Below are 17,356 nucleotides of genomic sequence, written 5' to 3' on the forward strand. Positions count from 1 at the left end.
TCCGCAGGGTCAGTGAGACTTTTGTCATAACATGTATTACGCGGTCTGACACAAAATGCTACAATTTACATGTGTTTTTATTTCCACATATGTATAAGCTTATTTTTTTTAAAACATGGTTTATTCCTGTTCAATCATTATTTGATCTAACACGTCTTACTTAATGTTTAATTGGACCTATTTCCGCGACGAACGTTGACAGGCAGTGCTTAGGTCTATCCTAAACATGGCCACCATGATGGAGTAAAGCTTCAACTTTAAATTTCACATTTTTAGAAGAAAACTTATACATTTTCTATATTTTGACAGGAATGTTTCAACGGAAGAAATTATATCAGTCATCTTATCCATATGACATCATTGGAGAAAGTTTCTTGTTGGATTTAATACTGGTTTAAGTTGTCTGGAAGCGAAAAAAAATAATTGCATCAATTCCGTAAGCGTTTTAATTTCTCTCGATAGTTTTAAAGCTTTTACAAACCTTTTGTGGGATTTTTCAAGTTGTGGAGCTATCTTAATTGCAATAATTTTGTTGTGAAGAATTGAAGAAGCGATTGGGATGTATTTTATAATTCTTATGCGTTTTCTGGCAGAAAGTAAATCTTGGTGGTCGATGGGAGAGTAGTAATGTTCACTGATTGACGTACTTTTTAAGAAGCCAATAAACTGAGGAATACATACAAGGATCTAACAGTTTGTATGGTTTTGAGGCGCCGAAAGTGCACTGGTCACTTCCCCCATATTTTTGAATTGGTGGATGAACGAGTCAGCGACACCCCTTACCCCACTTATACTAAACGAAAGTATGACATTTCTCATATGGCTTTAAAGGTCATGAAGGAAATACATCTAAACTTCTAGGTTCTAAAAGGTAAGCTGTAATGTATTTCTCTATATTTTACTCATAGTTATGTGTTTTCAGACGTGCAGTGAGAACCAGCCCCCTTCAAGATTTCCGTGTGGCCAATCATGTTACCGTAGAGCGCTCTGTCTGTTATAATTTTGATTATAATATGGCCTTTGAAGAGCGCAGCTTCTTGCTAAAACTATTTCGTACTAGAATTCAACTTAACGGCCGGCAACTCAGCATTTACATTTCAGTTTTAATGAGACTTTAACCCTATGGTTCGGCTACTCACTCAAGAAGATCAAACAATAGTGTTTGGCAGGGTTGTGACCATCAAATGATGCAGTCAAAAAGTTGTGTTTTCAGAGCTTTGAACAACATACATTCAATGCCAATGCCCACTCATGAACTGCGCCTATGGGTTTTGACCTAAGCATATTAGAGCCTGAACGTTTTAAACCAGAGGTCTTCAACTCCAGTCCAGGATATTTGGTGTACATGCTTTCATTCCAGCCCTTTAGCAACACCTGGCATTGCATGTTATTGCCCAGACTCAAGATACAGGATTGTTTGACTATTTTAATCAGGTCAGGTATTGGTGATGGGCTGGAATAAACACTTGCACACCCAGTAGGTCTCCACGACCTAAATTGGAGAACCACACGCGTTATGGCTCTTGATAGGACATGAGGAGAGTCCAGTGTTTATTATAACCACGAATTGCAATATATTTTCTCAATAACTATGCCCAACTTTTTAAATCATGTTTCTTTTGCATTCAACCTCAAGACAGCACTGCATGCAGATCCTGCCCTTGACAACCAAGGAATCCAGTTGTTATTATAGACAGAAGTGCAGCTGATTCTATTCGATATGGTCGTCTCTCAAATCAACAAATAAATCCTAACTCCTTACCTAGCAATCGAGGCTACTGAGGGAGGATGACTCATAAATGGCTTGAACGGAGCAAATGGAATGCCATCAAACACACGAAAACCATGTTTCATGAAGTTGATACTATTCCGCTCCAGCCATTACCTCGAGCCTGTCCTCCCCAATTAAGGTGAGACCAACCTCCTGTGTTACTTGGTGGTGTACAAGTAGATTCAAGTTTTAGATTCAAGTACAGTGAAATGCCTTTATTGCCAGCTCTAAACCTGACAATGCAGTAATCAATATCAATGTAGTACTAAAACCAACAAGCTGGAACAAAAACACGATAAGTAAGCTAGCTATATACAGGGTCAGTTCCAATACCATATTTACAATGTGCTGGCATACTGGAGTGAAGGAGATGGATACTTTTGGTCATGTAGTGTATGTGCACACCTGCTCGTCAAACATCTCATTCCAAAATCATGGGCATTAATATGAAATTGCTGCTATAACAGCTTCCACTCTAATGGGAAGGCTTTCCGCCAGATCTTGGAAAGTTGCTGCAAGGACTTGCTTCCATTCAGTCACAAGCATTAGTGCACTGATATTGGGCAATTAGGCCTGGCTCGCAGTCTGTGTTCCAATTCAGCCCAAAGGTGTCCGATGGGGTTGAGGTCAGGGTTCTTCCACATCAATCTCTACAAACCATTTTTGTATGGACCTCGCTTTGTGCACGGGGGCATTGTCAGGCTGAAACAGGAGGCGTGATTCATCACTAGAGAACGCTCTTCCACTACTCCAGAGTACAATGGCAGCGAGCTTTACACCACTCCAGCCGACGCTTGGCATTGCGCATGGTGATCTTAGGCTTGTGTGCGGCTGCCTGGCCATGGAAACCCATTTCATGAAGTTCCTGTGTCCTCGATGGCTGTGTCCTTGATTTTATACACCTGTCAGCAATGGGTGGGGCTGAAATGGCCAAATCCAGTAATTTGAAGGGGTGTCCACATACTTTTGTATATAAGCCAATTTGCAATTAGGATATGTTATCTGTAAAACCCCACAGCCTTGTTCTAAAAACAGCTTTTATGTATTTGAGTACTCAGAAAATCATGCGAGTACTCGAACAGTCAAATGTCAAATGCCCATCCTTATGAGGACATCCTGGTGACACAGGGATGCTAGTTTGGGGTTTCATTCCAATATGTTGTCACATAGTTGCTAAAGACCCAAACTAGCGTTCCCACTATGTCAGATTAACCCTGTGATTATTGCGACTTTGGTATGATATAAGTTAAAATGTGAGTTAGACTTGTGAAGTCAAGCCGTAGAACCAAGAATAACAAGGTGATGTCTCATTTCATATTGATCTATTTTTGTCTCTGTGCCACAGCGTTATGTAAAAGGCTCTGCGTGGTCTTTTCGATGTCTGAAGTGGCCGTACAGCATTTACTACGATGCAGCCTCTGCAGATGTCCTGGCTTTCATACTTCTTGCGCTTAGCGGAGCAGAGCTATTTTGTTGTCAATGAAGTGAGTTTTTGTTTATACAGGATGTACCGCCCCCACCTACTGTCAACCAATCATGTCAATGTGGAGCTATACGGAGCCCTCTGCATTGTTCCATTTGAGGCGCATGGCGATGCGGTATGGAGCTTAATTTGGCCTTTGCATGCCACCAGAGGTTCCGCAATATCGTCATACACTCCATACGACATCTCTGACCACATTTTCAGATCAAGCATAAATTGCATTTAAGACAGTGAAGAGCTAAGGAAAATGTTATCAGAAGCTATGTGCATTGTTAGTCAGGGAAGGACGATGAAGATGGAATGTTGCAGACAGGTAAAAGTGGAGGACAGTGTGCAGAAAGCGAGCGGAAGAGGATTGTCAGAAGTGGAGGACGTTGTCAAGGAACACACACCAGGAAGCTTTTACTGATTGGAGCAGAGGTAGGAGGAGTTGAGAACATTAGTCGTCACTTACCATCTTAAAAACAGTGTTGTCAGTGGCTTTAACGTTGTGTGAATGTAGACAGTTTATGGCTACTGTTTAAGGAACTTTGAAGGCTGGTTCCTTGGATTCAAATTAATCTTTGTTTGGGAAGCCGACCATGAAGTTTTCATAACTGTTTTGTCGAAGAGTAATAGGATGACATGGCAGGGAAATTCAGGGAAGATCCTTGAATATAGGACATGGAATGGCTCAATTAATCTTAATTTCACCACAGCAAATGCAATCAGTCTAAAACATGTCATGGTCCTGTAGTGCTTACTTGGAACCTAGTGAAGATGGAGGGCTGGAAAAATGCAGTCCTCCCTGACATGATGGGTCTCAACACCCCACTTTGTTTCGAAGACCATTGTGCCACACAGGTGAAATCTGAGGCTGTGTTTACACGGGCAGCCCAATTCTGATTTTTTTCCCCCACTAATTGGTCTATCACTGATCACATCAGATCTCTTCACCTAAGATTTTTTTCAGAACTGATCTGATTGGTCAAAAAAACTATTATTGGGAAAAAGATCAGAATTGGGCTGCCTGTGTAATAGAAGCCGGAGGGTTTCAGTTTTGAGCTTGATTTTTGCAAAGTTCAAAGGACACCAATAACGTCAAGAAGGAAGATTATTTAGTATCACTATTTTCACTGTTTGAAGGGTACCTAATACATAAGGACTTCATACCACATTCATAACACATATTCTTATGTCACTTACAGTGCAAATGCTGACTGGGCTCCATGTCAACAGAACTATATCTGTGAGGCTGTTATGACAAAAATAATAATAAGCAGATTCTGGAGATTATTGCCTCTTGGTAGCTACCCTTAATGGTGAAGATAAACCTATCAGTTGGAGAAATTAGTCATCCTTAGGGTGTCGGATTGCTATATAGTGCATTCTAGCAAATCTTTGAAAGGCATAAAATGACATTCAGGAAGTCTTGAGGTAAAAAAAAAGGCATGCTGGTCTTCCATTCTTAAGAGCCTACAGTCTCTTGGCATCGTTGCAGAAATGGATTGCAAACTGTTGTGGCAGTGATGGTCATGGTTGTTAAATTAGCTGAGAGAACCATCAACACCCACTTAGCTGCTTGCAGGCCCCTCCTTGTCGTACTAATGCTTGTGCAACCATTGCTGTGTTCAGTAGGAAGAAATTGGTGATTTGAGGGGCCTGTTTAGGAGGGTTTAACGTTACAGAACGTTTAGGTAGAAGGGTAGGCCTATAGTGTAGAACAGGTGTTATGGTCTGTAATATGCACTATGAGTACGGTTACATGCACACAATAATGCGATTTATTGTGGATAGTCAGATTTAATATACTAGTTTGATTAAAACGTTTACATGCTTTGCAAGAAGAACGATTTCCCTAATAATCCTGTTTACATCTGAAATCAGGCTACCTGATGGCACTGATAAATGCAGAAAATCGGCAATCAAAATAAATGTTCTACCACAGCATCCATATTCCTTTTTTGGGAAGCATATTTGACTCTGAGTTTGAACATATAAAGTTTGTACGTGAGAACTACTTCTTCTAAGAGGCATACATTGTTCCGAACTCGCTTCACTCGTGCTAAAGAGGGAGGCTCGCTAGGCTGGTGGTAGCACATGTGCAGATAAATATATACTGCTGGAACGCGGGTGTTTACATGTCCTAAAAATGTAAAATATTGCTCAGAAAATGTTGTTTTAATCGCTGTATATTTACTTCAATTTTGACCTTACGCTGATTTAAGATAAGCAGAGTAAGATGTTTACATGACTATTGCATAACCTGCCTACTGCCATAATCCGTTTTAATATCTAATTATTAGTGTGCATGTAAATGTACTCTCTCATAGGTAATTGTGTTAGTTCTATTCATTACATTTGACTGCAATGTTTCTAACATTTTGTTTCACTTCACTGAATACATTCCAGAACGCATCCAATAAGAAATAATGTTGTTTTTACATTTCAAATGTTTATTTCTACAATGAACACAACAAATGTCTCCTGACCATCCTTCACCACAACTTGACAAACACAACGGATTGTGTTAGAGGGAAATATCTAGTTCAAGATTAAGACATGTGACCTGGCAGCTTGAGAATAGCCCCCCCACACATACAAACACCTTTACATTAATGATGTTAATATTTTTTTGTCATATGATTTGGAAGGTGTCCCCACAATAGGCCTTTATGGTGAGTGATGTATCTACTCCAAATGTTTGCTACATTACATTAAATGTTTACTGTAACAAATTTGCTTTGTGAAATAGCCCTAATTTTGCATCTACATGTTTTTACAGCGCTTACTGCATAAACAAATATTTTTTTCCCCCCTTAAGTTTGTGGAATAGCTTTTACTCTCCCTCAGTCACTGACGTCTTCTGTTGGCCAAGCCTACGACACTACCTCCGATAAGAGGGCTACAACAGCAAACAAGCAGGGCCAAGGCAGCCACATGTCTCGAGCAAACCACATACACTACATGTGGACACCTACTCGTCGAACATCTCATTCCAAAATTGTGGACATTAATATGGAGTTGGTCCCCCCCTTTGCTGCTATTACAGCCTCCACTCTTCTGGGAAGGTTTTCCACTAGATGTTGGAACATTGCTGAAGGGACTTTCTTTCATTCAGCCACGAGCATTAGTGAGGTCGGACACTGATGTTGGGCGATAAGGCCTGGCTCGCATTCGGCATTCCAATTCATCCCAAAGGTGTTCGATGGGGTTGAGGTCAGGGCTCTGTGCAGGCCAGTCAAGTTCTTCCATACAGATCTCGACATACCATTTCTGTATAGACCTCGCTTTGTGCACGGGGGCATTGTCATGCTGAAACAGGAAACTGCCTTCCCCAAACGGTTTCCACAAAGTTGAAACCACAGAATCATCTAGAATGTCATTGTATGTTGTATCATTAAGATTTCCCTTCACTGGAACTAAGGGGCCTAGCCCGAACCATGAAAACAGCCCCAGACCATTATTCCTCCTCCAAACTTTACAGTTGGCACTATGAATTCGGGAAGGTGTCGTTCTCCTGGCATCCGCCAAACCCAGATTCGTCCGTCGGACTGCCAGATGGTGAAGCTTGATTCATCTCTCCAGAGAACACGCTTCCACTGCTCCAGAGTACAATGGCGGAGAGCTTTGCACCACTCCAGGCAACGCTTGGCATTGCACATGGTGATCTTAGGCTTGTGTGCGGCTGCTCGGCCATGGAAACCCTTTTCAGGAAGTTCCCGACGAACAGTTCTTGTGCTGAAGTTGCTTCCAGAGGCAGTTTGGAACTTGGTAGTTGCAACTGAGGACAGACAATTTTTATGCGCAACACGCCTCAGCCTTCAGCGGTCCCGTTCTGTGAGCTTGTGTGGCTTACCACTTCACGGCTGAGCCGTTGTTGCTTCTAGACGTTTCCACTTCACAATAACAGCACTTACAGTTGACCGGGGCAGCTCTAGCAGGGCAGAAATTTGAAGAACTGACTTGCTGGAAAGGTGGCATTGAAAGTCACTGAGCTCTTCAGTAAGGCCATTCTACTGCCAATGTTTGTCTATGGAGATTGCATGGCTGCATGCTCAATTTTTATACACTTGTCAGCAACGGGTGTGGCTGAAATGGCTGAATCCACACGTTTTGAAGGGGTGTCCACATACTTTTGTGTGTGTGATATGTATATGTGCATCTGTCCTTAAATGTGAGAACCCATGTTTTTATGCTCCGTGATGTCCCAAAGATCTTGTTAGTGGGAATGGGTCTGTGATGTGAGGTGGACACTTTGAAATGCCAATACTGAAGTTATAAACATGTAATATCCACTTCTGTTTCTGGTGCCGTAGGCACATAGCCTACCCTTCAAGCAGGCCAGCAGGCTCATAGTCTGTGTTTGTGGTCTGCCCAGCGATGTTGTGAGGCTGAACAGCCACTTGGCTCTAGCAGTGCATTCGAGACCTAGTAAAATAAAATAAGCTGTTACAGACGCACAGCGGGGGACCCTGCTATTTATTTTCTCTAATTTTTTCATTCTCTCCACCCCAGCATGACTGTGCTTAACAAAATGGCTAAATTAATTTATGCAGTAGAGAGCGATGCTGCCAAGCAGCATGGAGATGTCCCCCAATGTGAGACTTCGCACATCTGGTCTCGAAGACATTACAGTTGAGTCAACGTCTGCTTTCTTCCTTTCCCCTCTTTCTTGTGCTAGAGCTCGCCTTACCTAGCTCTGCTAAATTGACACTGGTCTGTCCACTGTACAGTTGTGCCTTTCGTCAAGCAGTTGTTGTAGTTGCTATTGTTAATTTTCTCAGTTATTTGAAGTGGAGGCTAGATCTTCTGTATTCTGTGGTAGTTGTTGGTGGCCTAAGGGGTGGTAAACCCAGCTAATTTGTTCGTCAAAGTTGAGGGGGAGTGCTGTGACAGTGATGGCCATCCTGGCCCGTCTTCTATGTGTTTCTGCATGCTTTGCATCATGAGGTATGTGAAAGCAAGTTGAGTTGTGTAACTTTTGTGTTGTTACACAATGTGTTGTAACTTTTGCACAAGCACGACTGATTCAACTAGTCAACTAATCATCAAGCTCTTGGTTAGTTGAATCAGGTGTGCTGGTGGTGGAATCAAACAAACGTGGAACGGCTGGGCTCAAGCACGGCTCCAAGCGGGTTGGGAAATGGGATATGTTGCATTGAAAGATATATATATATATACATACATACATACATACATACATACATACATACATACATACATACATACATACATACATACATACATACAGTACCAGTCAAAAGTTTGGACACACCTACTCATTCCAGGGTTTTTCTTTATTGTTACTCTTTTCTATATTGTAGAAAAATAGTGAAGACATCAAAACTATGAAATAACACATACGGAATCATGTAGTAAGCAAAAAAGTGAGATTCTTCACAGCAGCCACCCTTTGCCTTGATGACAGCTTTGCATACTCTTGGCATTCTCTCAACCAGCTTCATGAGGTAGTCACCTTGAATGCATTTCAATTAACAGGTGTGCCTTGTTAAAAGTTAATGTGTGGAATTTCTTTCCTTAATGCATTTGAGCCAATCAGTTGTTTTGTGACAAGGTAAGGGTGGTATACAGAAGATAGCCCTATTTGGTAAAAGACCAAGGCTATATTATGGCAAGGACAGCTCAAATAATCAAAGAGAAACGACAGTCCATCATTTACTTTAAGACATGAAGGTCAGTCAATTTGGAAAATTTCAAGAACTTTGAGAGTTCAAGTGCAGTCGCAAAAACCATCAAGCACTATGATGAAACTGGCTCTCAAAAGGATCGCCACAGGAAAGGAAGACCCAGAGTTATTCATTAGTTACCAGCCTCAAATTGCAGCCCAAATAAATGCTTCAAAGTTCAAGTAACAGACACATCTTAACATCAACTGTTCAGAGGAGACTGTGTGAATCAGGCCTTCATGGTCGAATTGCTGCAAATAACATTAGACCGGTGGAAATCTGTTCTTTGATCTGATGAGTCCAAATTTGATATTTTTGGTTCCAACCGCCTTGTCTTTGTGAGACGCAGAGTAGGTGAACGGATCTCCGCATATGTGGTTCCCACTGTGAAGCATGGACGAGGAAGTGTGTTGGTGTGGGGGTGTTTTGCTGGTTACACTGTCAGTGATTTATTTAGAGTTCAAGGCACACTTAACCAGCATGGCTACCACAGCATTCTGCAGCGATACGCCATCCCATCTGTTTTGGGCTTAGTGGGACTATCATTTATTTTTTCAACAGGACAATAACACAACACACCTCCAGGCTATGTAAGGGCTGTTTGACCAAGAAGGAAAATGATGGAGTCCTGCATCAGATGACTTGGCCTCCACAATCTCCCGACCTCAACCCAATTGAAATGGTTTGGGCTGAGTTGGACCGCAGAGAGAAGGAAAAGCAGCCAACAAGAGCTCAATATATGTGGGGACTCCTTTAAAGACTCTTTGAAAAGCATTCATCATGAAGCTGGTTGAGAGAATGCCAAGAGTGTTCACAGTTGTCATCAAGGCAAAGGGTGGCTACTTTGAAGAATCTCAAATATAAAATATATTTTGATTTGTTGAACCTTTTTTTTTGTTGTTGATCACTAATGATTCCATATGTGTTATTTCATAGTTATGTCTTCTCTGTTATTCTACAATTGTGTAAAATAGTAAAAATAAAAACCCTGGAATGTGTGTGTGTGTGTGTGTGTCAACTTTTGAGTAGTACTGTGTGTGAGATATATCTCTCTCTCTCACACACACACACACACACACACACACACACATACACACACACACACTCAGGTTGGATGCTCCCCATCCAACCTGATAAAGCTTGAGAGGATCTGCAGAGAACAATGGGATAACCTCCCCAAATACAGGCATGCGAAGCTTGTAGCGTCATACTCAAGGCTGTAATCGCTGGCAAAGGTCCTTCAACAGAGTACTGAGTAAAGGGTCTGAGTACTTATGTAATTTTGATAATTTTTTTTCAATTTTCTTTTCAGTAATCTCTAAACCTGTTTAATCCATTTCAGAACAAGGCCTTTCTGAATGTACTGTGTGTGTGTGGATGGATTTCAGTAGAAGTCCACTGTGTCTCATGGCGTACTCAAACGGGGCACCTTACAATACAGGTTGTGTGTTAACAGAAAACATCTTGTTTGGTTTCTTTTTATCTACTTTGGTATTTGATTATCTTACCTAGCAAGACAAATATATCCCCACAGCTCCAATCCGATGTCCATGGTTCAATTAATAAACTAGTCTCCTTCTCTCTCCTCTTCTCTATGCTCTCCATCCTGGTCTGCAGAATGTCATCAGAGAACAAGAGTCTGGATCCCTCTGACCACGGACCGTCTACTCCCCTGAGCAGTACTGGGGGGCGCACCCCCTCCCCTGCCCCCACAGACCGGCGCCCCCGCGGCCGGCCTCGTAAGGATGCAGGCTCTGGATTACCCACACCCAGAAAGAAGTAGGTCCTTCTGCGCTCTAATCTTGGTGTGATGCTTAGTTTTGACGCCTTGGCTGATGGTGTTGCCCTCCTGTGTTTCATTGGTTGCTGTGGCATCTGGTCTTGTGATGATCTACTGGATGTATTTTACTAAGCAGTTTGGTTGTTTTGGGGGGTGGTGGGAGTCTTCATTTTGGGTGGTTGTGGGTTGTAAAGGTAGAATTAATTATTATCGTAGAGGATAAAAACACCATTAAGTCTACCGACAGATGTCTCTTTGGCTGGTTCAGGTTTATTACTTAATCAACTCATGGAATTCTTCAGTAATCTTGCCATTTCTTTCAAAGTGGACAATTTTTTTTGATTTTTTTTAATTGGTGATACTCATCTCCCTCAGCCCCACAACCCCATAGGTCCTCTAAATGAATTTATTAAGTACCATGAATTATTAAATCTGCCAGCGTTTTCATCTCCCACTACGCGGCCTCCCAAATGAATCATGAGTGCAAGGAAGGGGATATGTGCTGCTGTGGCTACATGTATAACCCAAGCTATCCCCAAACGTTGCTGGTGGGGAGGGGTATGTGTGTGTTTGGAGAGGGAAGCGGGGCGTCACAAAGTGTGGCGTGGAGCCAACCTAAGCCGAGATTCCACCTTGAGGAGCCACTCATGTGTTTTGAGGTGCATTGGCTCCGAGGAAGCCGGGCGGCCCCTCGGCACTCAAGGAGACTGTCACGTAGAGTAGGCCAGAAGGCTAAACTGAAAAACCTAACCTCTATCAAATAAAAAGATGGCAGAGCTGCAAAAGTACTTCTGTGCAGGGTGTTTATTTACATAGTGAATCCGGAAGAAAAACAACAGTACTGCCATCCAAAGTATACATTATGGGAACAGCTTAAAAACAAAGCTGCCCCCATCAACAGCTCAATCCAAAATGGTTCCCTCCTTGAACTGAAAGAGAGGCTCCTTTTGTAGGGGAAGCCCCTCCCATCAGAACATACCCAGCACTTATTCATTAAGCAATTACCGTCATCAAAGCCTACATTTTTCACTCAGCTAAACATAATGAATTATATACCTTGCAACATGTTTCTCATGATACAATATACCAATATAACACATTTAGAAAATCCCATCCCTACTGACATGGAGTCTTCCAATATGCCCATTCACATGAACGAGCCATTCGGGACAGGCACTACAAAGCCAGCCCGATTACCGTAGCTCTTGTCCTTATCCCAGCAAACCCTGAAGCTACAGAGATGGAGAGAGAGGAACCAAACAAACAACGCGCTCATCCATAACATTAAGTACAATAAACGTTGCTTAAATTAAACATGAACGCTTGTCTGTATATTCTTTATACCATAAACTGTTACTGACGGGAGGTAAGAATAAAGTGTAAAATGTATGTACTGTGTCAAATCAAATTTGTCACATACACATGGTTAGCAGGTGTTAATGCGAGTGTAGCGAAATGCTTGTGCTTCTAGTTCCGACCATGCAGTAATATCTAACAAGTAATCTACCAATTCCACAACAACTACCTTGTACACACAAGTGTAAAGGAATGAATACGAATATGTACATAAAAATATATAAATGAGTGATGGCCGAACGGCATAGGCAAGATGTAGTAGATGGTATAGAGTACAGTATATACATATGAGATGAGTATTGTAGGGTATGAAAACATATAAAGCAGCATTGTTTAAGGTGGCTAGTGATACATTACATCAGGATGGCAAGATGCAGTAGATGGTATAGAGTGCAGTATATACATATGAGATGAGTATTGTAGGTTATGAAAACATTAAATAAAGTGGCATTGTTTAAAGTGGCTAGTGATACATCAAGATGCAGTAGATGGTATGGCGTACAGTATATACATATGAGATGAATAATGTAGGTTATGTAAACATCTAATATAAATCATATAAAGTGGCAGGTGATAAATTGATTACATCAATTTTCCCATTATTAAAGTGGCTTGAGTTGAGTCAGTATGTTGGCAGCAGCCACTCAATGTTAGTGATGGCTGTTTAACAGTCTGATGGCCTTGAGATAGAAGCTGTTTTTCAGTCTCTCGGTTCCAGCTTTGATGCACCTGTACTGCCCTCGCCTTCTGGATGTTAGTGGGGTGAACAGGCAGTGGCTCGAGTGGTTGCTGTCCTTGATGATCTTTTTGGCCTTCCTGTGACATCGGGTGGTGTAGGTGTCCTGGAGGGCAGGTAGTTTGCACCCGGTGATGCGTTGTGCAGACCTCACTACCCTCTGGAGAGCCTTCCGGTTATGGGCGGAGCAGCTGCCGTACCAGGCGGTGATACAGCCCGACAGGATGCCTCGATTGTGCATCTGTAAAAGTTTGAGTGTTTTTGGTGACAAGCCGAATTTCTTCAGCCTCCTGAGGTTGAAGAGGTGCTGCTGCGCCTTCTTCACCACGCTGTCTGTGTGGGTGGACCATTTCAGTTTGTCCGTGATGTGTACGCCGAGGAACTTAAAACTTTCCACCCTCTCCACTACTGTCCCGTCAATGTAGATAGGGGGCTGCTCCTTCTGCTGTTTCCTGAAGTCCACGATCATCTCCTTTGTTTTGTTGACATTGAGTGCGAGGTTATTTTCCTGACACCACACTCCGAGGGCCCTCACCTCCTCCCTGTAGGCCGTCTCGTCGTTGTTGGTAATCAAGCCTACCACTGTAGTGTGCTACTGTACCAAACACTGCCCTCACCAGTGACGGACTTCTCCGTCACAGAGACACTGCCTAGAAACTGACAATGTACCTGTCTTTTTTCATGTTTTTCCTTTCCGGTTGTTACATTTTGTCTCGGAGATATCCCCACTTTCATCCTTTCACATGGCAGACTCATACAGGAGAGAAAGTATTGCATGCCATCTATCACTAGAATACCATCTATCACTAAACCAATCAAGAACAACTCTAGGAGATGGTCTGTATAACTTTGTGGGGAGGAGGTTTGGTCTTCAGATGAAGGATGTGATTAGCTTAAGGCTAACCCATTTAGTTGACTGGTCGATAGGCTGTTGGTCGACCAAGTTTTCTTTAGTCGCTCGACTAGTAGCAATAAAAAATATATCATGGTGTACAAAACACCTGTCTGATTCCCGCCTGTCTGAGTGGACTGATACATTGTGGTGGGGATGGAACAGTCCATCAGTCTAAGATGTGCTACTGCATTTGTTCTTATGTAATATAACCATAAACAATGGTGCAACACTAATAAAAAATATTATTTTATAATAAATGCTCTAGTGGTCGCTGTTTGCTGTTCAGAAACACATCAGTGCGCTGTTGGGTTGGCGCCTTTTCCTAGACCATGTTGCTATTTGTATAATAGCAAAGTTAACCAGCATATTGGTGTTGAGAACAATGTGGCGGAGGCAGCAGTAGAATGAGGAAATTAGAAAACAGCCCTTGTATCATTGTCTAAGAAAAGTGAGGAGAGAGGAAACCCCAACTTAATTAGGTCTATAATCAATAGCCTAATTGTTAAATGTGCCTGGCTTTATAAATCATCCATATGCATCTACAGGAATAAGACATCCTGCTTCTGTTGCCCGTTTGTTTGTTTAGTAGCCTACTGATTCCGTGAGTACCAAGCCTCACGTAAGTAAGCAATTTCACAAATGAAGCTTTTTTTAAATCTTTGCTCTAATTAAGGCTTTGCACTTTGTGTTTTTAGAACAGCCTCTCTGGTATTATTTCTCATTTATTTAGTGTTTACATTGTTCCAAATTGTCCGAAAAAATATGACGCAAATCTTTCTTGATACTATTATTATAATGATCATAAGTAAGGTCATGATCATTAGTAGGCTTAGTATAGCCAACATTGAGCTGTATGTAGGCCTAAGAGCGCATCCTGTATAGTCTTAATACCGTAACTTACTTAGGACTATATTTCAATACTTATAGGCTACTGAATCCATAATTCATGTCATTACACAGCATATGAGTCATTCATGATTTTGAAATGCAATCAAGCCATTTTAGTTTTAAAATATAGCGAGCCTTGAATAATTGCCTTAAACAATAAATTAACCATTCCATTTCAGAAATTGCATTCATGAATGAATGCGACTGTTTTTAGTCTTTCCTGTAATAAAGGCTTAACAAAAAAACATTACAATGGACTCTCTGGTACGCTTATTTATTTAGTGTTTACATTGTTCCAAAAGGTCAGAAATTATATTGTAATCTATACAGCACCTGTTTGGCAGACACAATATTCACGCAGCGTTTGCTCCTTACCTTCTTTTTCGTGATCTGAAGTATTTTCCACAACTAGTAAAGTTTATTCCACACATCTGACTTTCCCTTTACCTCCTGAGCAACCACTAAACATTTTACAATTTTCAGGTTTGTCACGTCCTCAGCATTCATTTTGCTGTCATGTTTCACGTGTTCAGAGTTTGTTATAACCAATTTATTGATGTGATTATGATAAGCTATAGGTCAGGCCCTATTGTGCCCTATTCAGACGGTGTTCTTTTTACTGGGGGAGTTCGGGTAATGTAATTATGTGCACTAGAACAAAACACCACTTCTGTAATTTTGGTTCTGTCCCAATCTGCCATGTCAGTAATTTTTACATCGCAGGAGAGTAACAAACTCCAATGTCCTTTGGTAGTACTAGTCCCATGTGAATCAACATCCCTGTGTTTTGAGAGAGATGTCTGAGTTTGACAGGTGTTGCTCGCGGTTTGTGCAAGAAAACAGTAACTGATTCGATAAATGTAACTAAGTGCTGCGCAGAAGCTGTGTGATCCATTTCAGGAAACTAAGCGTATGTCACGGGTCACTACTGCACCGGAGAGCCATTTAGAAGATGAAAAAAAATTAAACATTCAAATGCCTTTTTTTGGCAGAAATGCCTCTGGAACATGTGAACTTTTATGTGCCTTAACTTCTTGGGGCTATGTGGGACGTTAGCGTGCCACCCGTGGCGCACCCTATCAACAGCAGGTGCATTTCAAGAGCGGCAAATTTGAAACCAAATAAATGTCAAAATTCAAATTTCTCAAACATACAACTAACTTACACCCTTTGAAAGATAAACATCTCCTTAATCTAACCACGTTGTCCGATTTCAAAAAGGTTTTACGGCGAAAGCATAAAGTTAGGTTATGTTAGGAGAGTACATTGACAATAGCTGTGTGTAATGTATTGTCGATTCAAAGACAGGCGTCACCAAAACCATAAAATCAGCTAAAATTATGCACTAACCTTTTACAATCTCCATCAGATGACACTCCTAGGACATTATGTTAGACAATGCATGCATTTTTAGTTCTATCAAGTTCATATTTATATCTAAAAACAGCGTTTTACTATGGCGTTGATGTTCAGGAAATCGTTTCCCTCCAATAACCGGCAATCAAGTCATGACAACAAAATAATTAATTAATATTAGAAAACATTGGTAAAATATTATATTGTCATTCAAAGAATTATAGATTTACATCTCTTGAACGCAATCGACTTGCCAGATTTAAAATTAACCTTACTGGGAAATCACACTTTGCAATAATCTGAGCACTGCGCCCAGAAAAATACGCATTTAGGATACAGACTAACCGCCATGTTGGAGAGATCTAAAATCGAAAATACTATGTAAATAATCCATTACCTTTGATTCTCTTCATCAGATGTCACTTCCAAGGAATCCCAGGTCCATAACGAATGTAGTTTTGTTCAAAAAAGCTCATCATTTATGTCCAAAAAGCTCCGTGTTGTTAGCACATGATCTAAGCCAGCCGGACTTCACTTCACGAACGGAAAAAATATATTTACGTTCGTTCAAACATGTCAAACGTTGTATAGCTTAAATCATTAGTGCCTTTTTTAACCAGAACATGAATAAAATTCAAGGCGGACGATTGGGATCTCTTTTAAAATGTTTCGGAACAAGAGTACCCACCATCAACTCGCGCGCCAGGGGTCTAATCGGCCATCACCGTTCCAAGTCTCTTATTCGGTCAGATCTCACAGTATAAGACTCAAAACACTTTGTAAAGGCTGGTGACATCTAGTGGAAGCCATAGGAAGTGCCAAAACATTCCTCAGCCCCTTTGTTTTTCAATGGCATAGGCTTAAAGTCAATTCAACACATCAGGTATCCACTTCCTGTCAGAATCTGTCTCAGGGTTTTGCCTGCCAAATGAGTTCTGTTATACTCACAGACACCATTCAAACAGTTTTAGAAACTTTAGGGTGTTTTCTATCCATATATAATAAGTATATGCATATTCTAGTTACTGAGTAGGATTAGTAACCAGATTAAATCGGGAACATTTTTTTATCCAGCCGTGAAAATACTGCCCGCTATACCCTAACAGGTTAATAACAAACGTGTATGCCAAATGTAAGTATGAATAAAATTGTTAAATTATGACCCTAGTTGGTTTAGCCATGAAAAAAAACAGCAACCTTCCCGCTAGCCATGATTGGCTGAGATAATGAGTGGGCTGGACATGATGAGAGTTCGAATTGGTAGGCACGCTTCTGTCTGTTTGAGTTTTCCGGTATGTCTATGTACCCTCGTGTCGAACTCCGCTTTTTAAAAAATGTATGGTGTAGTAAAACTGCATAAGTGTTGCTCTCCACTTTCTGGAGGACCGAGTTTTGAAATCAGTGGAATTTGAGTATGGTAGT

The 17,356-nt window shown here is 41.3% G+C and overlaps 1 protein-coding gene across 1 annotated transcript in view; it reads left to right on the forward strand.

Annotated features, from left to right (window-relative positions):
• The window catches only part of LOC115195273 (histone-lysine N-methyltransferase 2C), a 225,697-nt gene continuing 208,341 nt past the window's right edge, over positions 1-17,356 (forward strand). Inside the window, exons 1-2 of the mRNA XM_029755045.1 lie at positions 1-871; positions 10,541-10,702. Of these exons, the coding sequence (XP_029610905.1) occupies positions 10,542-10,702 (161 nt within the window). The 5' untranslated portion in view covers positions 1-871; position 10,541. The remainder of the gene's footprint in view (positions 872-10,540; positions 10,703-17,356) is intronic.

The sequence above is a fragment of the Salmo trutta genome, chromosome 6, assembly GCF_901001165.1.
Source record: "Salmo trutta chromosome 6, fSalTru1.1, whole genome shotgun sequence".
NCBI lineage: Eukaryota > Metazoa > Chordata > Actinopteri > Salmoniformes > Salmonidae > Salmo > Salmo trutta.